We start from the raw sequence: 25,970 nt of genomic DNA, 5'->3' as shown, positions 1-25,970 counted from the left end.
TTTTCTATGTCTTTGTTTTATCTTAAGTGTGTCTCTGGAACTATTGGAGCCCGTGACTTACAGTTTGGAGATCGATTGAGTAATCTAGCACTCTGCTGTCTCCATGCAAATTCTAGGTAGGGAGCATGAGCTCTAGCTGCCTCAAGGAGAAACAGCTCAGAGATGGGGCATGGGACCATATTCAACTCCATTTCTTGCCAATTAAAGTGTCAAGAAAGATTGAAACAATGAGGCGAATGCGGAGGAGAGCAAGTGCTCAAGAAGTCGCTCTCCTCAGAAGGCTGTTGTGTTTGAACAGTCATACTCCTCAGAAAGCTGCTGTGTTCGAGCCGTTGCTCTCTTCATTCTGCATACATACTTTGATAATAAATTAACTTCTGAAACTTTGAAACGAGAGCAGTTCAGTAGAATATATGCTCACTGTTAAGGTACTGAATGTCTGCATCAACTCGGAAATAGACCAGCTCTATTCTGAGTCAACACACACACACACACACACACGAATGATTGCCAAGTCTCTTGATGCTTTGGAAGAGGGGACAGAGTGTAGCATAGCAAAATTTGCTGAGGATACTAAACTCAGTGGAAAAGCAAATTTTACAGAGGATGTGGAGGGTCTGCAGAGGGATATAGATAGGTTAAGTGAGTGGGCCAAGGTCTGGCAGATGGAATACAACGTTGGCAAATGCAAGATCATCCACTTTGGAAGGAATAATAGAAGAGCAGATTGTTATTTAAATAGTGAAAGATTGCAGCAAGCTGTTGCGCAGAGGGACTTGGGAGTGCTTGTACATGAATCGCAGAAAGTTGGCTTGCAGGTACAACAGGTTATTAGGAAGGCAAACGGAATGTTGGCCTTCATTGCTAGAGGGATTGAATTCAAGAGCAGGGAGGTCATAATGCAACTATACAGGGTACTGGTGAGGCCACACCTGGAGTACTGTGTGCAGTTCTGGTCTCCATACTTGAGGAAGGATATACTGGCTTTGGAGGCAGTGCTAAGGAGGTTCACCAGGTTGATTCCAGAGATGAAGGGGTTAACCTATGAGGAGAGATTGAGTCGCCTGGGACTATACTCTCTGGAATTCAGAAGAATGAGAGGGGATCTTATAGAAACATACAAAATTTTGAAAGGGATAGATAAGAACTAGAACTAGGGGACATTGCCTCAAGATTCAGGGGAGAAAATTTAGGACGGAGATGAGGAGAAACTGTTTTCCCCAGAGTGGTGAATCTGTGGAATTCTCTGCCCAGGAAAGCAGTTGAGGCTTCTTCACTAAATATATGTAAGACACAATTAGATAGATTTTTATACAGTAGGAGAATTAAGGGTTATGGGGAAAAGGCGGGTAGATGGAGCTGAGTTTACGGACAGATCAGCTATGAACGGCGGGGCAGGCTTGATGGGCTGGGTGGCCTACTCCTGCTCCTATTTCTTATGTTCTTATGTATGTTCTCTTATCTCTACCTCATCGTGTACAGTTTAAATGTTCTTCCCAATCTCCCAAAATGAAATTATATTTTGATATGTGTGCAATACAGCCCTTTCATTACTTTATATACCTCCAACTGATTTCGGTTGATCTATATAAAAATAAACATTATTTTATAAAGCCTTACACACCTCACGGATAATTGTCATTTTACAGACTAATACAAAAATAAAATGCTGAAAATCCTGGAAATTAAAAAAAAACACGAATGAAGCTGGCCAATCAGACAGCACCAATGGAGTGAGAAACAGTATTAATGTTTCAGGTTGACGAAAAACCTTTCAAACAACCTGAAGTATTAATGCCACCACTCTGCCCGATCTGCTGAGTATTTCCAGCATTTAGCATCTACTTAGAATGTTTGTAAAATATTCTGGAAATATTGTTAAGGAAATGGGGGATAATGCTGAAGAAGAAAATGCAATGATCCAGGAGCAAAATCAAAAGCCAGAGGGAAACTGACATTTACACAGCACAAACAAGAATGGCATCATGGAATGTATTTGATGAAATTGATATAGAGCTCAAAGCACACTTTAATCGAGCACCATAATGAATAGTTTAAATTCAATACTCGATGCCAGAGGTGGCAAGTAGAGATTACTTTGTCAGTGTGAGACAAGTAAAACAGTGTCATTTCAGAATATCCTTGGATAGTGATGAAGGGAAGACTAATACGCACATGAAGTAACGAGTGAAAACAAGCCATATTTTAACATGAACATCCTTAAATGGATAAAGCAATGAGAACTTCAGTTTTGCAAAGCATGACAATGAAAAGTACAGATTTTCACTCAGCTCAAGGTGCAGGTGTGGGCTTATTGGGCAAAGCTACAGGGGCAGAAATGGTGACAATAGCCACGTCATCACTTCATGGATGTGGAATTAAGAGTGGCTTACAAGCCAAATTAGACAATTAAAAGTAATGTCCTATTATGTGCCTAGCCTGGAGAAGTATTACGAACATAAGTGAGGTGCATCATTGTCCAAGGTGACAGGGGTAGTTCGATTACCAATAATTGTCAAAGCTTATATCCAAGTAGTGACAATGTGTAAGTAAGCTTTCTTGCTTACACCTAGTTGTTCACTTCTTTTCAAAGAAAAGGTGAAAATCATGTAATGTTACCACCCCCCCCAACCCCCGAGGGGCAAGTGTTGGGTTTATGGGACTCTGCTAGAAGAAGTAGTAGAGGCTATGTGGCATTAGGAATTTGAAGAGACTTGAAATGCCACCAAAGACTATCAAACTTCCACAAATAGACGGTGGAGAGCATGCTGACTGGTTGCATCATGTCCTGGTATGGATGCTCTAATGAATAAGATCAATAGAAGATGGAGGGTTGTGGACTCAGCCAGCTCCATCAAGGGCACACAGCTCCCCACTGTCGAGGACATCTTCAAAAAGCGGTGTCTCCAGAAGGAAGCATCCATTATTAAGCATCATCACCATCTGGGTCATATTCTCTTCTCAATACTATCATCGAGGAGGAGGTACAGGAGCTTGAAGACCCACACTGAACATTTTAAGAACAGCTTCTTCCCCTCCACCATTATATTTCTGCATGGTCCATGAACACTACCTCACTAATCTACTTTGATGCTATTTATTTTTGTAACTTATGTTAATTTTTTAAGTCTTGCACTGTACCACTGCCACAAAATAACAAATTTCATAATGTACGTAAGAGATAATAAACCTGATTCTGAATTACAACTTTAAAAGACCTTTGACATATACATGGATAGGGAATGTTTCAAAGGTACATTTGATGTCAGAGAAATGTATACAATATACATCCTGAAAAGCTCTTTCTTCACAACCGTCCACGAAAACAGAGGAGTGCCCCCAAAGAATGAATGACAGTTAAATGTTTGAACCTCAAAGTCCCCCCCCCCAGCTTCCCTCCCTCCTGCATGTAAGCGGCAGCAAGCAACAATCCCCCCTCCCCCTACCGGTAAAAAAAAGTATCGGCACCCTCCACCGAGCACTCAAGCGTGAGCAAAGCAGTAGCAAAGCCACAGACTTGCAGTTACCCCAAAGACTATTTGTTCACCCGGTATTTGACAGACCACAGGTTTTCTCTCTCCCTAATAAGGGAGAAAGAGGTGTCTCCTTGTCTCTGTTTAGAGTGATACAGGACAAATACAGGTAAATGGGACTAGCCCAGGGATGCACCTTGGTTGGCATAAACAACTTGGGCCAAGAGGCCCATTTCCATGACATAGAACCCTGTGATTATTTACCCTCTGTGAGGTAAGAGTTCAGTCACTGAAATATTGCATCAAGCCTGCGGGTTCAGATGATTACAGGCTGAAGTAATGTTTATGTTTTATTCTGAGTGAGTGAATGAATGAAAGTGATATTCCACACCAGACCAGTCAGAAGAACCAGCAACACACTAAAGTACTACTGTCCTATGTCTTGACACATTTTTTGTAGCAAGGTGAAAATAGGTTTGCCTAAAATACAGATATATGCAATGACAAAACATTTGACTGCAAATATACTTTGTGTGAATTTTCTAAAAGAGCTGAAAGGTGGCACTTAAAATTATATTACTCACAGTATCTAAGGAGGCAGCAGCTCTCATATCAGGCAAGAAGCCAACTTCCAGAACATGAAGAAGAAAGTCCTGATTTTCTATTCCATAGACACGATCCAGGAACAGCACCATAGGAGCTTTATGGTCAGGAACAAAACTAGCCGACATCTTAGGCTCAACAATGTTGCCATCTGGAAATCAAAAACAAACAAATTAATTCTAAACCCAGGATTCAGACCACAACAGGCATGCAGCTCAAGTTTGCTTCATACTAAAAAATAGTCTGTAAATGAGGTCGCAGCTAAACCCATAAAACAGGAGGAGTTAAAGCTGGCGCCAAGGAGCAACTTCTTCCAGCTCATCATGACACAGTTTAATTTCTTCTCTTTAATGTCTTTTCCTTTCCTTTTCAAAGTGGCTGGGGTCCCGCCAGAGTCCGTGATCTACAGCTGCACTTAAACTGCGGTTCTTCACGGCGGTGGGTTCCCGCTCTAGGAGCTCACTAAATGGTCTAGCATTTTCGTTGTCTCCAGGAGCGGCCCGGAAGACGTGCGCCTTTGGGGTGTGGCCCTGCAGGTAACCCGATTCCCCACCAAGGTCGCCGACTGAAGCGTCACGCGAGATCAGAATGCTGAGACAGCAGAGCATGCTGTTGTCAAAATAAGCGGCTCTGCAGATTGTAACAACGGAACTGTGACCTGTTGGCCTCCCCTCTCGCTGTGGCAGGAGTGACACCCCTCTCTCCCTTGTTAGTGAGAGAGAGAGAGAGAGAGAGAGAGAGAGAGAGAGAGAGAGAGAGAGAGAGAGAGAGCCTGTGCGATGGATTATTGTTTTTGATGGACTCCAGATCATGGTCTCTTTGGAGGCTTTACTGTTGTTTACATGGTGGATGGTGGGGGGATTGATGCTTTGCTAAGGCAGGTGGGAGGAGGGGGAAGGTTGATACTTTTGCTGTTGCTTGTGCATGAAAGGGGAAAGGGGGGCTTTGGAGTTCTTTTTTTTTCAGTCATTTGTTCTTTGGAGTTTTTCCTCTGTTTCATGGATGTCTGTGAAAAGTAAGAATTTCAGGTTGTACACTGTATACATTCTATGATATTAAACCATTGAACCATTGCTGCATCTGCAAAAACGCCTTTTATCACACCTAAGCAACAAATAATACTAGGGCAAGTTTCTATCATTTTAATAATAGATCATCTATCTCAGTGTAAGTTAAGATGCTGCAGTTAAAGTTTTTTTTGTTTGTACATCCACTTTGTGTCAGGCCTGCAAGTTCATGATAGTGAGACAAAGGATGTTGTTCTCAGTGATTGTCACAACCATTAAAAAACTTGGGATATCACCCTAACAAAATTTACTTCAGAAATAGTAAATAGTCATCTCTTTTTGGTCTGATAATTCTTAGACAACTGAGAAAGGGCCAGATTTCTTCAATTACAGAGCATGTCTCCTTTCATGGACATTTTCAGGTGAAAATTGAAGATTTTTGAATAAGGGAAATAGTCTAAGGAACAGGAATTATATTCTCTTGGTAAAGCAGTAATTGATTTACTATATTGTAATTGATTAATTATTATTATTGTTTTTTCTTCTTCTATATTAGGTATTGCATTGAATTGCTTCTGCTAAGTTAACAAATTTCACGACACATGCTGGTGATAATAAACCTGATTCTAATTCATGGAAGTCAGCAAGGTTGCAGGTGGTATCCAGTCTTTTCAAACTGAGTGAATTTTTTTAAGGAGATAATTAATTGATGAAGGCAAGGCATCTGACATGTATAGGCAGACTTTAACTAGGCTTCTCACAAATTCTTGAATGTCAGGCTGGTCTAAAAGTTTAAGTCACCAAGTATTCAAGACATGTTGGCAAACTGGATTCAAAATTGGCTTGGCAATAAGATGCAGAGGATGGTGGGTCTTTTTCTGAATAGAAACAGGGATTGGTGTTGGCCTGATTAGCAAGTTATTGATGACAGGAAAATTGGTGGAATTATAGAATGTAAAGGAATTGTCTAATGATTTAGAGCAGGGGTGGCCAACCTTTTACATTCCATGCGTCATGTTTTTCACGAACGAGTTCAGATGCGATTTTTTCATGCACGAGTTGTATATTAACATATTTTTACCAGAATTGAATGGGGGTACAAGAGTTGTATGGCGCATCTGAACTCGTGAGTGAAAAATTGACGCATGGAATGTAAAAGGTTGGCCACCCCTGATCTAGAGGGACACAGACCAGCTAGAAAGTACAGCAGAGTAGTGGCAGATGGGAGTCAAGAATGCAGAAATGCATTTTGGGAGTTCAGATTCTGGCAGGGCTTAGAGAGTAAATGGCAGGGATCGTAAAAGTGTTCGTATACAGAGAAACTTTGGAGTGCAAGTGTACAGTCCCGCTAAAATGGTGACATGAGTGGATAAAATGGTGAAGAAAGCAATTGGCATCCTTTCATTTGCAGAAGATGGAGCATAACTTTGTAGCTGTATTAACACTAGTTAGGCCACCCTTGCAGTAGCATGGACAACTATGCTCACTACACTACAGGAAGCAGAAGTGATCATCCAGGATGCTGCCTGGAATGGAGCGTTGTAGTGACAAGAAGAGATTGTTTAGATTGGGTTTGTTCTCAGTGGAGGCTGAGGGATGACTTCAGCAGGGTATGTAAGACTATGAAGGCCATACTTGGGATAGACAGTGAGAGTCTTTTACACATGGTGAGGGACTCTAAAACTAAAGGCCTCATGATTAAGGTGAGACGAGAGAATTTTAAGGGATATCTGGGAAGCAAGTTCTTGACACATGAGGGTAGTTGTGACACGGACCAAATGGCTAGAAGAGATATTAATATTTAAAAGACAATTGTACAGGTACTTAACTAGGAAAGGAGTAGTGGGATATGAGTTTAAGGCAGGCAAATGGGATCAGCACAGATGCATCACTGTTGGCATGGACAAGTTGAAGCAAAAGGCCTGTTTTAGTGTTGTATTGTACTCTGATTCTAGGTTTCTCTCTCCAAGAATGATGTCTGACTTGCTGAGTGTATTTGGTAGTTTAGACATGTATTCTAGGTCAGGGGTTACAGTGGAACCACACCTGGTTTATTTTACCTTTTCCAAAAGCAGGTATCTGCAATGGCAGGCTTATAACACCAACTAAGTCTTCAATGGGAACTAGGGATCGCAGGATTGCTCGAATTCTTAATGCTTCACCTTTACCAGCTTGAATAAGCTATTAACAAAAAAAAGAGAAAAACAGGCAATCATTGAAAGTTACAGCAAAGCACCGTGGTTGGCATGGAGCCAAAGAGCTGTATCCATGGTGAATTACTCTATGACTCTTTAAAATGAAGTCACTTGACAAAAGAGCCATTTAGGTAATCATATTTCAGTTCCTGTACTGGACAGCAAAAAGTCACAGAAAATTAATGACACAGAAACACTTCATCCGTCGTGCCTGTGCTAGTTGAAAGAGTCAACCTCGTTTAAATAGTGCCTGACAACTTGCCTATGAAACCACACCTAATCCCAATCTCCAGTCCATGATCTATATGCAGCCCTGAAGCTCATGTTTATTACAGACACTCATGCACCATTTAAATATGTTGAGGGTTTGGACTATTCCAATTTATTTAACCTTGCCCTACGGCTAAAAATTTCCATTACTGAATTGTCTTACTGCTTATTTGTCACCAACTATTAGTGACAAAAATCACTGCTTTTTGAACACAAACACATGCAATTGACACCATTTAAAAACTAGTCTAAGCATTGTAGTGTCTAATGGTCACACAAGTGCAAGTAACTGATGCTAGTCAGAAACTGCTCGGCAACAGTCTCCTACTCGAATTCAGCAGCATAATGCCCCAAATAAATGAAGGAAATCCCAACTATTTTTTCAATTACTTATTGTTTGCCCCAAATAAGCAGCCTCCTCAATTAACCAGAATCCACTGTATTTAAATTCATTTTACACACCGAAATTTAGAAAGATGATCCTATCATAAGATTTGCCTGACTAGTTCAGGTTCAGCTTCAAGTCAAGAATTACGACCTTCTTGGAAGCACAGCAAGTATCCCAACAAGACACATAGTCATTTGTGAGGGTACTTAACTTAAAATGTGCAATATTAGAAAATAAAATGATATAACTTGTTAATATAACCATAAAAATAAAGGTATTACAGTAATCCAAGGGGCATGTGTGGTTACATATTCTACACAGAACAAGGTGCAACAAGTGGTCAAATGAACTGTACTGCTCATTTCAGCAAAGTCAATTTTTTTTGCCTACCTCGGAATGCAGACAAGAAACTAGAGACGCGGGGGATGGGAATCAGAGCGCCGGAACAGATAGTGGAGAGGTTGTGGAGACAGATGTTGTTAAGACCTCAGACAAAGGCAGGAATCAAAAGGTTGAATATGGTGCGATTAATGTCCTGAGCTGTGTATATTTCAATGCAAGAAGCATTGTAAGAAAGGCAGATGAGCTCAGGACATGGATCAACACCTGGAATTATAATATTGTAGCCATTAGTGAGATTTGGCTGCAGGAGGGGCAGGACTGTCAGCTCAATATTCTGGGGTTCCGTTGTTTTAGACTTGACAGAGTGGGAGGGATTAAAGGAGGAAGGGTGGTGTTACTAGTCAGGGAAAATGTCAGGACAGACTGGAGAACGCATCTTGTAGGTGGAACTGAGAAATACAAAAGGTATAACTACTTTAATGGAGTTATATTACAGACCACCTAACAGTCCGAGGGATGAGCCTGACATCAGTAGTGGGAAAGTTTTTGGAAGGTATTCTAAGGGACCAGATATATGTGCATTTGGATAGATATGGACTGATTAAGGATAGGTCGTGCCTAAGCGATCTTACAGAGTTTTTCGAGGAAGTTACTAGGAAAGTTGATGAAGGCAAGGCAGTGGATGTTGTCTACATGGACTTTAGCAAGGTATTTGACAAGTTCTTGCATGGGAGGTTGGTCAAGAAGGTTCAGTCGCTCAGCATTCAAGATAAGCTAGTAAATTAGATTGGACACTGGCTTTGTAGAAGAAGCCAGAGAGTGGTAGTAGATGGTTGCCTCTCTGACTGGAGGCCTGTGATTAGTGGAGTGCTGCACAGATCAGTGCTGGGTCCATTTTGTTATCTATATCAACAATCTGGATGATAATGTGGTTAACTGGATCAGCAAATTTGCTGATGACACCAAAATTGGGGGTGTGGACAGTGAGAAAGGCTATCAAAGCTTGCAGTGAAATCTGTTCCAGCTGGAAAAATGAGCTGAAAACTGGCAGATGAAATTTAATGCACTTCGGTTGGACCATCCAGGGTAGGTCTTACACAGTGAATGATGAGATACTGAGGAGTGCCGTAGAATAAAAGGTTCAAGGTATACAGGTCCATAATTCAGTGAAAGTGGTGTCACAGGTTGATAGGGTCATAAAGAAAGCTTTGAGTACATAGGTCTTCATAAATCAAAGTATTGAATACAAGAACAAGAGAAACTCTGCAGATGCTGGAAATCCGAATAATACAGGAGATGGGATGTTATGTTGAAGTTGCATAAGACATTGGTGAGGCCTAACTTGGAGTATCGTGTGCAATTTTGGTCACATACCTACAGGAAGGATGTAAATAATATTGGAAGTTACAGAAAAAATTTACAAGGATGTTGCTGGGTCTGGAGGACCTGAGTTATATGGAAAGATTGAATAGGTTAGGACTTTATTCCTTGGAATGTAGAAGACTGAAGGTATATTTGACAGAGGTATACAAAATTAAGAGGGATATACAGCAGATAGGGTAAGTGCAAGCAGGCTTTTTCTACTGAGGTTGGGTGGGACTACAATTACAGGTCAGGGGTTAAGGGTGAAAGGTGAAAAGTTTAAGGGGAACATGAGGAGAAACTTCCTAATTCAGAGACTTATGAGAATGTGGAACAAGCTACCAGCACAAGCTGTACAAGCGAGCTCGAAATCAACATTTAAGAGAAATCTGGGTAGGTATATGGATAGTAGAGCTATGGAGGGTTATGGTCCTGGTGCAAATCCATGGGAGTAGGCACTTTAAATGGTTCAGCATGGACTAGATGGGTTGAAGGAGCTGCCACTGTGCTGTACTTTTCTATGACTCCAAATGGATTTTCATATTCCTTTGAAGACATTCACTGACATTGACGTCCAGCAATTAATTAACAGAAATTTCAATCAAACTTATAAATCCTTAAAGTGTAAACTATTATGTGGAGTTTCTTATAAGTTACCGGCAATTTCATAATACTGTACATGTTCAGGAAGGAAGGAATGAAAGTGACTCACGGTAAACAAAATTGACATAAAATCAGTTGTGTGACCTTTAATTTTCCTGACTGAATATTTCCTGTGCACCATCTTCATCTTCACAGGCGAGTTTCAGTATTGCTTGAGCAAGTAGAAACAGGAAGATCATGGGGAAACATACCATTGAAATATCCAGACACCATGAAGCATGACACTAACGACTGGATCAGGATTAAAAGGTTGTCCCATGAGGGGAATCACATCGTATTCAAGCTTCAAGATTATTTTGACTATAAGGCACAGGAACAGAATTAGACCATTTGGCACATCAAGACTGCTCCGCCATTCAATCATGGCTGATCCTTTTTCCCCCTCCTCAGCCCCACTTCCCGGCCTTCTCCCTGTAACCTTTGATGCCATGGCCTATCAAGAACCTATCAATCTCTGCCTTAAAGATACTCAACAACATGGCCTCCACAGCTGCATGTGGTAACAAATTCCACAAATTCACATCTTCAGGCTAAAGAAATTTCTCCGCATCTCTGTTTTAAATGGATGCTCCTCTATCCTGAAGCTGTGCCCTCTTGTCCTAGACTCCTCCACCATGGGAAACATCCTTCACACATCTATTCTGTCTTGGCCTTTCAACATTCAAAAAGTTTCAATGAGATCCCCCTTCATCCTTCTAAGTTCCAGCGAGCACAGGCCGAGAGCCATCAAATGTTCCTCATATGATAACCCTTTCATTCCCGAATCATCCTTGTGAACCTTCCCTGAACCCACTCACAGCCAGCAAAACCTTTCTCAGATGAGAAGCCCAAAACAGTTCACCATACTCAGGGTGAGGTCTCACCAGTGCTTTATAAAGCCTCAGCATCACATCCCTGCTCTTATATTCTAGACCTCTTGAAATGAATGCTAACATTGCATTTGTCTTCCTCACCACCGACTCAACCTACAAGTTAACCTTTAGGGTGTTCTGCACAAGGACTCCCAAATCCTTTTGTATCTCAGATGTTTGGATTTTCTCCTCATTTAGAAAATAGTCTGCACATTTATCTCTACCAAAGTGCATGAGCATGCATTTTCCAACATTGTATTTCATTTGCCATTTTCTTGCCCATTCTCCCAATTTAAGACCTTCTGCAGCCTTCCTGTTTCCTCAACACTACCTGCCCCTCCACTAATCTTCATAACATCTGCAAACTTGGCAACAAAGCCATCTACTCCATGATCTAAATCATTGATATACTGTACAGCATAAAAAGAAACAGCCCCAACACTGCCCAGTACAGAACACCACTAGTCACAGGCAGCCAAATGACATTTAATGTCTTTCTTCAGTACACAAATAGAAGGGAGAATGAAATGATTACTTCTCTGGATTCAATGCATAAAATAAATTATTATGGACATTGTTCCCGTCAGCAAAGGGGTTACAGTTTTGGCAATATTTGCTGAAGTTCAATAACCAAAGTCATTTACTTGCTTTGGCAGAAGACAGATCAGATTTTTTTTCTCTCTTGTTGTAAGAAAAAGATGGTGATGGACTTTAGGAAGATTAAGCCTGCATTGCTCCCTGTTACTACTGATGGTGAGGATGTGGATGTGGTGAGGACCTACAAGTACCTGGGGGTGCACCTGGATGACAGACTTGAGTGAAGTACCAACACAGAGGCTGTGTACAAGAAGGTCCTTTGCAGTATGCTGGCCTCTCCGTCACATGTTCTACCAGTCTGTTGTCACCAGTACAATCTTCTATGCAGTGGTGTGCTGGGGCAATGTCATCAACATCAGTGATGCCAACAGGCTCAATAAACTGATTAGAAAGGCTGGCTTTGTTGTAGGAGTCAAACTGGACACACTGGAGGCTGTGGTAGAACAAAGGGCCCTATGGAAAATCCGGGCAATTCTGGACAATGTTTCTCATCCTCTGCATGCCACCTTGGCTGAATAGGGAGCACTTTTAGTAATAGATAAGCCAACCGTGTTGCCCCAAAGAGCGCTATTTGAGGGCATTCTTACCCTCGGCCATTAGGCTCAATAATGAGTCAACCTATAGCTGGTAAAGTGATGACCCCCCTCCTGTTAGGCTGTTTGAGATAACTTACTTTTTATTCTTTCCACTTCTCTTCTAATATTTATATCTGTGCACTTGTAATGCTATTGTGACACTGTAATTTCCTTTGGGATCAATAAAGTATCCATCTACTTATCTAATACATTTTTTTTTACATATCTATCAAGGCTTTTATGTAAAGTTTTCTAATGTGAAATAGGAACAACAGGCACATATTTATGAGGACTGTTCAATTGGAAGCAGCAATTGCTTCATCAATATTAGGCAATCACTTACATGCATCTCTGGAGCACACCGGCCCAATAGATCGATCAGTGCTGAGTAGAAAGACATGATGGCATTCCCCAGATGGACACGGTTTTCCTGGTTTTCCTCATGAACTTCTTCACTGAAGCTGCAAAGGATAAAAACTATGTCATTACTCGGGATGATGTTTCACAGGAACATGAGGAGCATGGAGAGATATGGTCCACGTGCAGGCTGAAGGGATTAGGTGTCATTAGTTTAGTTAGTTTGGTATGACAAGAGCCTGTCCACGTGCTATACCGTTCTATTTGATTAAACATTCACTTACAATTGTTTTTTTCCCCTCAAGAGTTAGAGTACAAAAATGATTTTACAGTTATTTGTAAGTCAAGTAGGAGGATGTGGATATGGAGGGGCTGGTGGTATAAAATAGTGCGAGCAAACACCTTCACTGCCCACTGTGTATTGCTGCTTGGTATCAATAACTTTAAAAGTGTAAAGAAACTATTCCACACACAATATATACACCTAGTGGCCACGAGTGTTTGTTTGTGGTCTTCAGCCGCTGTAGCCCATCCTCTTCAAGGTTCAACATGTTCACGTTCGGAGGTGCACTGCTGGTGTAAAGCGTGGCTATTTGAGCTACTTTCGCCTTCCTCTCAGCTTGAACCAGTCTGGCCATTCTCCTCTGACTTCTCTCATTAACAATGCGCTTTCGGACACAGAACTGCTGCTCACTGGATGTTTTTGTTATGCGCACCATTCTCGGTAAACTCTAGAGACTGTTGTGTGTGATAATCCCAGGAGCTCAGCAGTTTCTGAGGTGCTCAAACCACCCCATCTGGCACCAACTATCATTCCACGGTCAAAGTCACTTAGATCACATTTCTTCCCCGTTCTGACGTTTGGTCTGAACAACAGCTGAATCCCTTGACCATGTCTGCACACCTTTATGCATTGAGTTGCTGTCAAATGATTGGCTGATTAGATATTTGCATTAATAAACAAGTGTATCTAATGAAGTGGTCACTGAGTGTATGCATGTTTACATTCACTAATCAATTTAATCTGTTTTAATTCTTGCCCCACAAATTTTTTTGATGTTTTAATTTTTTTTGAATGTGTTTCTTGAGTAGGTGAGGGTAACAACTGACCACACAGAACTCATCCCAGTCATTTGTATGGCTCAGGTGAAATTTGCAACGGGGAAAAGAAACATTCTATATTGACCATTCACCAATTAAGCAAGTATTTTCAACGATTCTCTTGAGCATCTCATACCGAGTCATCTTCGTCCTTGATATCTGCCCTTATATTTCTTTCTGTGATTACCTGTCAATTTTATTTAGACCATAAGACCATAAATCATAGGAGCAGAATCAGGGATTTGGCCCGTTGAGTCTGCTCTGCCATACAGTCATGGCTGATCTTGCTTCCCCCTCCTCAGCCTTACTCCCGGTAACCTTTGATACTATGTGCAGTCAAGAACTTTGATCGCCTAACTCATCCAATCTAATCAATGAGGATCTTCTACATTAATCCACTTGGTCCTAACTCTCTATGTCTAAGCAATTCAAGTGCTCATTGAGACACTCCTTAATGCTGTTACTGACCCAGGAGCACATTACACCCGTTATTTAACATTGTTTTCTTACTGTTCCCGTCTACGGTCTTTCTTGACTGTTGGTCCATCACGGGCAGGATCCTCAGAAATCTTGATGGCATCCTCAATAGCTCCTAGTAAACCACTACCACCTTCACCCCGTAGGGCTGGCCCAAAGCACTCGGGGCGACGTATCAGCAAGCGTACCACAACGTTGGCATTTTCTTCAACACTTTCACCTAAAATCACAAAACAAACACCCTGAAGGCAAATCGGTGAGAGACAACAAGGATTTTTACATGCGCCATATGATTAGGATAGGGAAGTCTTTAATTACACTCTATGTTTACATAGTCTGGTTTCATTGCATTAAGACATGCTGTTGTTGTATTTTCCAGTGCAGAACAGATTTCCTTTCTACCATGAAAGAAATCAGTTATTTCCAACCATAGACATGGCTATGCCCCTGACTGAGGCATTGTGGGAGAACACGGAACATTGGGAGCAGCAGGTTAGCTGCTGTGCGCTGTGTGTCCAGAGAGCTGAACCTTTCTGGGGCTGACTCTCTGGCGCAGAGCTTGGAAAAAGCGATGCAACAGACTTTTAACATCATAAATCAGCAAGCTGTTTGTTTTGTCTCCCCTCTCGCTGTGAAACGGGGTCACCTCTTTTTCCCTTACTAGGAAGGGACAGAGAGCCCCTGGTATGTTGAATTACCCAACAAACGAGTAGTGTTTGGGGTACTGCAAATCTGTGTTTTTATTGATGCTTTGCTGCACGCTTGAGTATTTGGTGGGGAGCGCCGATGCTTTTTTGCTGGTGGGGGAGGAGGGGGGTCGTTACCTTGCTGCTGCTTGTGTGTGGGAGGGGGGAGTTGGGGGGGCTTTGGGATTCTAACATTTAACTGTCATTTATTCTTTGGGGCACTCCTCTGTTTTCGTGGATGCTTGCAAAGAAAAAGAATTTCAGGATGTATACAGTATAGAATACATTTACCTGTCATTAAATGTACCTATTGAAATCTATTGCTGTTTCTTATTGAGTGGGCATGTGGCCAAGTGGTTAAGGCACTCGACTAGCAACCTGAAGGTTGTGAGTTCGAGCCCCAGCCGAGGCAGCGTGTTGTGTCCTTGAGCAAGGCACCTAACTGCACACCTGCGACGACACCAGTGCTAAGCTGTATTGGCCCATGCCTTGCCCTTCCCTTGGACAACATCAGTGTCGTGGAGAGGGGAGACTTGCAGCATGGGCAACTGCCGGTCTTCCATACAACCTTGCCCAGGCCTGTGCCCTGGAGTGTGAAGACCTTCCAGGTGCAGATCCATGGTCTCGCAAGACTAATGGATGCCTTATTATTCTTATTGAATTTTGTGAGCTGATCTTAAATTCCAGAGCTGTACTAATCAGTCTGGTCAGAGGATGACATGATGATAAAATGTTAAACTGAGGGCCTGGTCTGCTCTCTGAAGTAGCTGTAATCTATCCCATTGCCAGGGAAGTTCCTTAGCGATATTTACACTTCAGCTGACAAATTCTAAATCAAATTATAACAAAGTTTGTTTGATCTTACTGTGCACAAGTGAGATTTCACATTTCCTACAACAGTGATTACCCCATTGCAATTTATAGATACTTGCTGGTTGAAGCCCAGACTGCTTCAAATAAACTACAATTAAACTAAGCATTCTAGGATATGAATTCCTACACCTAATGGCCAATTCACAGAGCCAGAGAGTCAAAATTACAGAGCTATACATCTCTATAACAAAGGGCCCAACTTATCCATACTGACAACACACATCAAAGTTGCTGGTGAACGCAGCAGGCCAGGCAGCATCTATATGAAGAGGTACAGTCGACGTTTCAGGCCGAGACCCTTCGTCAGGACTAACTGAAGGAAGAGTGAGTAAGGGATTTGAAAGTTGGAGGGGGAAGGGGAGATCCAAAATGATAGGAGAAGACAGGAGGGGGAGGGATGGAGCCAAGAGCTGGACAGGTGATAGGCAAAAGGGATACGAGAGGATCATGGGACAGGAGGTCCGGGAAGAAAGACGAGGTGGGGGGGGGACCCAGAGGATGGGCAAGGGGTATATTCAGAGGGACAGAGGGAGAAAAAGGAGAGTGAGAGAAAGAATGTGTGTATAAAAATAAGTAACAGATGGGGTGCGAGGGGGATGTGGGGCATTAGCAGAAGTTTGAGAAGTCGATGTTCATGCCATCAGGTTGGAGGCTACCCAGACGGAATATAAGGTGTTGTTCCTCCAACCTGAGTGTGGCTTCATCTTTACAGCAGAGGAGGCCGTGGATAGACATGTCAGAATGGGAATGGGATGTTCCATACTGACTATGGAGCCTGTATTCTTCTACTCCTTTCCGACAAGTACTCTCAGGAATGTTGTACAACACCTTGAGGCAGGCGCAGATCAGCCAATGTCGGAAGAGAGAGTTTTCAGATTGACCCTCAAACTCCTCTGCTCCAGTGAGAACAAACCCAATCTAATTCAATAAACATCAGAAAATCTGCAGATGCTGCAAATCCAAGCATCACACACAGACCACCCACTACTCTCTGCATCCAGCACATGATTCCACTATCCCCAACCGGATCCCACTACCAAGCACACCATACCCCCACCATTTTCCACAGGGATCGTTCCCTAAGCGACTCCCTTGTCCATTCGTTCCTTCCCACTGATCTCCCTCCCGGTACTTATCCTTGCAAATGGAACAAGTGCCACACCTGCCCCTACACCTCTTCCCTCACTACCATTTAGGACCCCAAACAGTCATTCCAGGTGAGTTGACACTTCACCTGTGAGTCTGTTGGGGTCATCTGTTGTACCCAATGCTTCTGGTGAGGCCTCCTGTGTGTATAGGCGAGACCTGACATAGATTGGGAGACCGCTTTATGGAGCACTTACACGGTCCACCAGAAAAAGCCGGATCTCCTAGTGGCCACCCATTTCAATTCTACTTCCCATTCCCATTCCAACATGTCAGTCCACAGCCTCCTCTACTGCTGTGATGAGGCCACACTCAGGTTGGAGGAGCAACATCTAATATTCCTTCTGAGTGGCCTCCAACCTGATGGCATGAACATCAATTTCTCAAACTTCAGGTTAGTCCCCTTCACCATTCCCCATTTCCGTTTCCCTCTCTCACCTTATCTCCTTACCTGCCCAACACCTCCCTCTGGTGCTCCTCCCCCTTCCCTTTCTTCCATGGTCTTCTATCCTCTCCTATCAGATTCTCCCTTCTCCAGCCCTTTATCTCTTTCACCGATCAACTTCCCAGCTCTTTACTTCACCTGTCCCCCTCTCCTGGTTTCACCTATCATTTACCACCTTGTGCTTCTTCCTCCCTTCCCCCACCATCTTGCTCTGAGTCCTCATCTTTTTTCCAGTTCCGATGAAGGGTCCTGGCCCAAAACATTGCCTGTTTACTCTTTTCCATAGATGCTGCCTGGCCTGCCGAGCTCCTCCACCATTCTGTGTGTGTTGTCAGTCTAATTCAATCTCGTCTTATAATTAAGGCCACCCATGTCAGGCAAAACATTCCAATAAATCTCTTATGCACTCTTTCTAATGCTACCACATCCTTCTTGCAACTTTTGTGTGATCACGTGAGTCGAGTATGATGTTCTCCTAAGGGGTTGTCTATTGTGTCTTCAGGTAGCTATAGGGGCTGATCTGGGATTCACGTCTGGGGTGTTAGGAGGATTCCCTTATCAGAGACTGCCTGTGAATGACTTCCTTTAGTGTGGGGAGGCTGATGTACGAGTAGCCACCACACGGTCCTTGACAGATCATGGTCAGGATTCAGGGATAAGTGCCTGGAGAGAGATTAATCGGGTGGGGCAAATGATCAAGGGAATCGCAGAGGGAGTGATCCATACGGAAAGTCAGGGTGGAGGGTTAGTGGTAGGATTCCTTTGGAGATGGTGGAAGTTGCAGAGGATAATGTGTTGGATGCAGAGGTTGATGGGGTGGTAGGTAAGGACAAGAGAGACTCTTTCACTATTAAGATGGTGGGAAGATGGGGTGGCTACAGGGATCAGGGGGTATGGAGGGAAGGCTGGGGCGGGGTTCTGAGTTGGATGATCAGCCATGATCATAATAAATGGCGGTACAGGCTCAAAGGGCCGAATGGCCTACTCCTGGACCTATTTTCTATGTTTCTATATAGGAAATGGAAGAGGTGCAGGTGAGGGTAGCATCAATAGTAGAGGGAGGGAGACCCTGTTTTTTAAAGAAGGAGGACATCAAGTGGTGCATTGTCCTTCACCAATCGTGGCATAGAGTTTAGGAGCCGAGAGGTAATGTTGCAGCGATATAGGACCCTGATCAGAGCCCACTTGGAGTACTGTGCTCAGTTCTGGATGCCTCACTATAGCAAGGACGTGAAAACCATAGAAAGGTTGCAGAGGAGATCTACAAGTATGTTGCCTGGATTGGGGAGCAAATCTTGTGAGAATAGATTGAGTGAACTCGGCCTTTTTTCCTTGGAGCGACAGAGGATGAGAGGTGACCTGAGAGAGGTGTATAAGATGATGAGAGTCATTGATTGTGTGGATAGTCAGAGGTTTTTTCCCCAGGGCTGGAATGACCAGCACCAGAGGGCACAGTTTTAAGGTGCTTGGAAGTGGGTACAGAGGAGATGTCAGGGGTAAATTTTTTTACGCAGAGAGTGGTGAGTGTGTGGAATGGGCTGCTGGTGACAGTGGTGGAGGCGGATACGATAGGGTCTTTTAAGAGACTCCTGGATAGGTACATAGAGCTTAGAAAAATAGAGGGCTATGGGTAACCTGAGGTAATTTCTAAGGTAAGGACATGTTCAGCACATCTTTGTTGTCCCAAGGGCCTGTATTGTGCTGTAGGTTTTCTATGTTTCTATTTCTGATGTCCTGGAACGGAAAACCGTGTCATGAGAACAAATGCGGCGGAAATGAAGAAACTGAGAAAAGGGAATAGCATTTTTACAGGAGATCGGGTGGGAAAATTTAAACAATATATGTAAGCTATGTGGAGTGGTAACACAGTATCTGTTATAATGAGGAAATGGTTTTTAAACCATAGTGGCCTGTTGCCTTCATTTGTTGATCTTACTTAAATGTCATTAGAGGTGAAGGCAGTGGTACCTAAATGAAATCTCTTACATTTTAAACTTTGTGTAATAGAGGCAGGGATAGATAAGATACAGGCAGGAAAGTTGTTTCCACTGGTAGGTGAGACTAGAATTGGGGGACATAGCCTCAAGATTTGGGGGAGTAGATTTAGGATGGAGATGAGGAGGAACTGCTTTTCCCAGAGTGGCGAATCTGTGGAATTCTCTGCCCAATGAAGCAGTGGAGGCTACCTCAGTAATTTTATTTAAGACAAGGTTGGATAGATTTTTGCATAGTGTGGGAATTAAGAGTTATGGAGAAAAGGCAGGTAGGTGGAGATGAGTCCATGGTCAGATCAGTCATGATCTTCTTGAATAGCAGAGTAGGCTCCAGATGGCCTACTCCTGCTCCTATTTCTTATGTTCTATGTTCTAATATAATGACTAATTTTCTGAAATCTGGCGAATGGGGCAACAACAGTAATTATGTATTCATAAACTATATATGTGAATTAACAGCCTGTTAATTTTAAAAGGGTTAATACTTAATACTCGTGCAGTATTGTCTATTCTCTCTCTAATAATCCTCTTCACTCACTTAGCAGATAACCTTGTTTACAACTTACCTGCATAGTCACTCCAGTTTTATCCCTTCCGAGACCGATCTCCCCCCCACCCTTGCTACAACTATCTTGGCCCAAAATATTGGTTGTTTATTGCCCTCCACAGATGACTTGCTGACTTCCTCCAGTATTTTGTGTGTGTAAAGTTTCTTTTCTGAAATAGAAACAATTCAAGCATACAAAATCTTTTCAGACAAGAGAAAATCTGCAGATGCAGGAATTCCAAGCAACATACACAAAATGCTGGAGGAACTCAGCAGGCCAGGCAGCATCTGTGAAAAAGTGTACCGTTGACTTTTCAGGCCAAGACCCTTCAGCAGCCTGAGACATTGACTGTACTCTTTCCCATAGATGCTGCCTGGCCTGCTGAGTTCTTCCAACATTTTGTGTGTGTGTTGCTTAAAATCTTAACAGAGCCTGACATAATGTATGTGGGGAGGATACTTCCCCTGACTGGGGTGTTTCAAATGTAGTGTCACAGTCTCAGACTGCAGGGGCTCAACTGAGACTCGAGTTACTGAATATTATTAAGAAGGAGAAAAAATTCTGGATACCTATGAAAGGCATAAAGGGTGTTTGAGCACAGAGTGGGAATATGGTGTTGAGTTAGCCATGACTGTACTGAAAAGTTGGACAGCCGAATAGCCAGATAGCCTTTGCCAGCTTCCTACTTTCTACATTTCTGTATTCATTCACGTAAGGAAGATTTGCTTAGTATTTCCACTGATGGGCTTGGCTCTTTATTAATAGTTTTGCAAACTAACCTTTTATATGGAAACAAAGTAAGCTTTCCTTTCTGCTTGCAAGGTCATATCCGGTATGAAAAATTGATAAGCATTTAGTATAAGTATTTTGATAAGTATTGATAAGGTCTGTTCTCAGATTTCTAAGGGAAAAGAATAAATGAGAGAAGGCCAAGCTAACAATCAACCAAATATCAAGACAGATTGAGAGATAATCAGCAATGGTGTTTTCGGCATTATATAGCATATGTTGGTAAGTGTCATATTTTATATCCAATTCTTTACTAAACGAAGTTTGTGATACGTACAAACTTTGGGGCCCAATGAATCCTGATTCTACAAAACATAATACTAAAACTTGCTTATTTAACTTTCATTTACATTTGTTAATTTGATCTACTTACCATTGACAAATACAGCAAAACGGAGAAAATCTAGGTAGCGTTCTCCTCCAACAGGATTCCACCCAATATCAGGATATCCCTTTGCCAGGAGCATAGGGCAGCTTTGCAGTCCACATCCTGCCAGGTAGGTTACCACCTAATATTGGAAATAAGTGGAAAAATTATTCTTCTTTGGGATGATACGATCTTCCAAATTAGTCCCAGAAACTCCTCCCATTGCCGCTAGGGTCCACTTCCAATCAACTTTGGCCAATTCCTTTCTCATGCCTCTGAACTACAAAACCAATCCATCCAAATTTAACTATTCCGTCTGAAACTGCAGAGTGAATTCTATAATATTTTAATCACTGCCTCCTATGGGTTCCTTTACCTTAAGCATCCAAAACACATCTGGTTCATTGCACAACACTAAATCCAGAGTTGTCTTATCTCTCGTGGGCTCAAACACAAGCTGCTTTAAAAAGTCATTTTGTAGGCATTCTACAAAATCCTTCACTTAGGATCCAGTTCCATCCAGAATCTTCCAGTCTATCTGCATATTGAAGTCCACCCTGACCACTGTAACACTGTCTTTCTTACATGCCTTTTCTATCTCCTGTTGTAATTTGTACCCAACATCCTGGCTACTATCAGAGGTCTATATACAACTCTGACCAGGTCTTTAACTTTACCCACAGGATTCATCATATTCTGATCCTCTGCTACTTCTTGCTAAAGATTTGATTCAACCTTTTTTCAACAAGTCACCCCACTTCCTTTGCCCACCTGACTTTCTTTTCAATAAGATGTTTAGCTCCCAAATGTGATCTGCTTTCAGTCACTACTCTGTGATGCCCCACAACACTGTACCTGCCAATTTCTAACTGCACTATAAGCTCATCTACCTTGTTGATACTGTGTACCTTCAAATATAACACCTTCAGTCGACGTTTCAGGCCGAGACGTTGACTGTACCTCTTCCTAGAGATGCTGCCTGGCCTGCTGCGTTCACCAGCAACTTTGATGTGTGTGGCTCGAATTTCCAGCATCTGCAGAATTCCTCGTGTTAACACCTTCAGTGCTGTATTCTCCACCCTTCTTTTAAAATTTGTCTCCATGTTGCCTGAAGTTAAATTCTTATCCCTTTATGAACTTCAGTCTTATTTATTATCCTGGAAACTTCAGTAATCTTTCATGTGCATTCCCTTTCACTTTATCTGTACTTTTCCAAACTGCTGAACCCACCCTGTACCCTGAATAGTTTAAAGCTTATCCAAAGCCTGAGTTATGTAATTCTCCCCGTAACTTTTCATGCCCTGATTAATCGAGAAGCTATCAACTTCCACTTTAAATATAGTCAATGACTTGCTCTGTACGGCTGTCTGTGACAATGAATTCCACAGATTTACCGCCTGTGGCTAAAGAAATTTTTCCATGTCTCTGTTCTAATGGATGTCCCTCAATTTTGAGGCTGTGCCCTCTGTTCCAAGACTCCCCCACGATAGGAAACATCCTCTCCACGTCCACTCTATCTAGGCCTTTCAATATTTAATAAGTTTCAATGAGATTCCCTTCATTCTTCTAAACTGCAGCAACTACAGGCCAAGAGCTACCAAATGCTCCTCATATGTCACCCCTTTCATTCTTGGGATCATTCTCGTGAACCTCCTCTGGACCCTCTCCAATGCCAGCACATATTTTCTTAGGAAAGGAACCCAAATCTGCTCAAAATACTCCAAGTGTGCTCTGACCAATGCCCTCTAAAGCCTCAGCATCACATCCCTGCTCTTATATTCCAGTCTTTTCAAAATGAAACCTACCATTGCATTTGCCTTTCTCACCACTGACTCAACCTGCAATTTAACCTTTTGGGAATCAGAAGTCCCTTTGCAACTCTGCTTTTTAAATTTTCTCCCCATTTGGAAAATTGTCCATGCCTTTAATCCTTCTGCCAAAGCGCAAGTCCACACACTTCCCTACACTATATTCCATCTGCCACTTCTTTTCCCATACTTGCCTAAGCCCTTCTGCAGACACTCTGCTTCCTCAGCACAACCTGTCTCTCCACCTATCTTCGCATCCTCCGTAAAATTGGTCAAAAAGCCATCAATTCCTTCATCCAAATCATTGACATATAATGTGAAAAGAAGCGGTCCCAACACAGACCCTTGTGGAACACTACGAGTCAACAGCAGCCAACCAGAAAAGGTCCCCTTTACTTCCACTCTTTGCCTCCTGCCAGTCAGCCAATCTTTTATTCATGCTAGTAGCTTTCTTGTTAAGCAGCTTCAGGTGCAGCAGCTTGTCAAAGGCCTTCTGGAAATCCAAATAAACAACATCCACCAAATCTCTTTTTTTCTATCTTGTGTTATTTCCTGAAAGAATTCCAACGCATTTATCAAGGAAGATATCTCCTTTAGAAAACCATGCTGACTTTGTCCTATTTTATCATGTGCCTCCAAGTACCTTGAAACCTCATCCTTCATATCAGATTCTAACATCTTCCCAACCATACAAGTCAAGCTAACTGGCTTATAATTTCCTTTCTTCTGCCAGCGTCCTTTCTTAAACACTGCTACATTTGTAATTTTCCAGTCCTCTGGCACCGTTCCAAAATCTAGTGATCCTTGAAGGATTATTAGTAATGCCTTCACAATCTCTTCAGATACCTCTCTCAGAGGCCTGGAGTGTAGTTCATCTGGTCCAGCTGACTCATCTACCTTCAGACTTTTCAGCACCCCATGCACCTTCTCCTAAGTAAAGCAATGACACACATTACTGCCCCCTGACACTTTGCATTTCTGGCATTCTGCTAGTGGCTTCCACTGAGAAGACTAATGCAAAAACTTATTAAGTTTGTCTGCCATTTCTTTGTTCCCCCATTACTACCTATCCAGCATCATTTTCCAGTGGTCCAATATCCATTCTTATCTCTCTTTTACTCCTCATACATGAAGTTGCAGAACCTGGGCCTCTGTACCTCTCTCTGCAATTGGATCCTCGACTTCCTAACTGGAAGACCACAGTCTGTGAGAATTGGTGATAACATATCCTCTTCGCTGACGATCAACACTGGCGCACCTCAGGGATGTGTGCTTAGCCCACTGCTCTACTCTCTGTATACACATGACTGTGTGGCTAGGCACAGCTCAAATACCATCTACAAATTTGCTGATGATACAACCATTGTTGGTAGAATCTCGGGTGGTGACGAGGGGGCGTACAGGAGTGAGATATGCCAACTAGTGGAGTGGTGCCGCAGCAACAACCTGGCACTCAACGTCAGTAAGACAAAAGAGCTGATTGTGGACTTCAGGAAGGGTGAGAGGAAGGAATACATACCAATCCTCACAGAGGGATCAGAAGTGGAGAGAGTGAGCAGCTTCGAGTTCCTGGGTGTCAAGATCTCTGAGGATCTAACTTGGTCTCAACAATTGATGTAGTCATAAAGGCGGCAAGACAGCAGCTATACTTCATTAGGAGTTTGAAGCGATTTAGCATGTCAACAAATACACTCAAAAACGTCTATAGTTGTACCGTGGAGAGCATTCTGACCGGCTGCATCACTGTCTGGTATGGAGGGGCTACTGCACAGGACTGAAAGAAGCTGCAGAATGTTGCAAATAAAGTCAGCTCCATCTTGGGCACAGGCCTACAAAGTACCCAGGACATCTTTAGGGAGCGGTGTCTCACAAAGGCAGCGTCCATTATTAAGGACCTCCAGCACCCAGGGCATGCCCTTTACTCACTGTTACCATTAGGTGGGAGATACAAAAGCCTGAAGACACACACTCAGCGATTCAGGAACAGTTTCTTCCCCTCTGTCACCTGATTCCTAAATGTCCTTTGAAGCTTTGGACACTACCTCAGTTTTTTTAATATACAGTATTTCTGTTTTTGCACATTTTTTAACAATCTATTCAATATACTTAATTGATTTACAAAGTTCGTACTTGTTTATGATTATGTTTTATTTTATTATTTTTTTCTCTCTCTGCTAGATTATGTATTGCATTGAACTGCTGCTGCTAAGTTAACAAATTTCATGTCACATGCCGGTCATAATAAACCTGATCCTCATTCTGATTCTGAAAAACTTCCAATATTCTCTTTATATTATTGGCAGCTTATCTTCATATTTCATCTCTTCTCTCTTTATGGCTTTTTCAGTTGCCTTCTGTTGGTTTTTAAAAAGCTTCCCAATCCTCTAACTTCCCACTAATTTTTGCAATATTATGTTTTATTTTGATTTATCTATTTATTTATTTGGGTCCTCCCAGCTGCACAGCTGCACCATGCTGCAAACCCCCCCCCCCCCCCGATTTAACCTTAGCCTAATTGCAGGACAATTTACAATGACCAATTAACCCACCAACTGGTACGGCTTTGGACTGTGAGAGGAAAATACAACACCCAGAGGCAACCCACACGGTTACAGGGAGGACATACAAACTCCTTAAAGTCAGCCACTGCTGGGACTGCAAAGCATTGAGCTAACTGCTACACTATCCATAGTCTGCCTTTTTTTTTTGGTTTTATGCTGTCTTTAACTTCCCATGTCAGCCAATGTTGCCTCATCCTCCCTTTAGACTACTTCTTCACCTTTGGGCTGTATCTTTCTTGTGGCTTCCAATTTCCCCCCAGAAACGCTAGCCCTTGCTGTTCTGCTAGTATCCCTTTCCAATCAACTTTGGCCAGCTCCTCTCTCATGCCTCTGCATTTCCTCGTACACCACTGTAATGCTGATATATCTGATTTTATCTTCTCCTTCTCAAACTGCAGGGTGAATTCTATCATATTCTGATCACTGCTTCCTAAGGGTTCCTTTAACTTAAGCTCCCTAATCATATCTGAGTCATTACCTAACATCCAATGG

The 25,970-nt window shown here is 42.5% G+C and overlaps 1 protein-coding gene across 8 annotated transcripts in view; it reads right to left on the bottom strand.

Moving 5' to 3' along the window:
* LOC134352669 (ryanodine receptor 1-like) overlaps nucleotides 1–25,970 on the bottom strand; it is a 581,514-nt gene that overhangs the window by 270,486 nt on the left and 285,058 nt on the right. For all 8 annotated transcript variants that reach the window (XM_063060038.1, XM_063060039.1, XM_063060041.1 and 5 more), the window contains 5 exons: nucleotides 21,116–21,251; nucleotides 14,295–14,481; nucleotides 12,670–12,787; nucleotides 7,144–7,264; nucleotides 4,058–4,227 (listed from right to left, as the gene is read on the bottom strand). In XM_063060038.1, the coding sequence (XP_062916108.1) occupies nucleotides 4,058–4,227; nucleotides 7,144–7,264; nucleotides 12,670–12,787; nucleotides 14,295–14,481; nucleotides 21,116–21,251 (732 nt within the window). The remainder of the gene's footprint in view (nucleotides 1–4,057; nucleotides 4,228–7,143; nucleotides 7,265–12,669; nucleotides 12,788–14,294; nucleotides 14,482–21,115; nucleotides 21,252–25,970) is intronic.

Source organism: Mobula hypostoma, chromosome 10 (genome assembly GCF_963921235.1).
Source record: "Mobula hypostoma chromosome 10, sMobHyp1.1, whole genome shotgun sequence".
Taxonomy (NCBI): domain Eukaryota; kingdom Metazoa; phylum Chordata; class Chondrichthyes; order Myliobatiformes; family Myliobatidae; genus Mobula; species Mobula hypostoma.
This window is presented reverse-complemented; position numbering and strand designations above follow the sequence as displayed.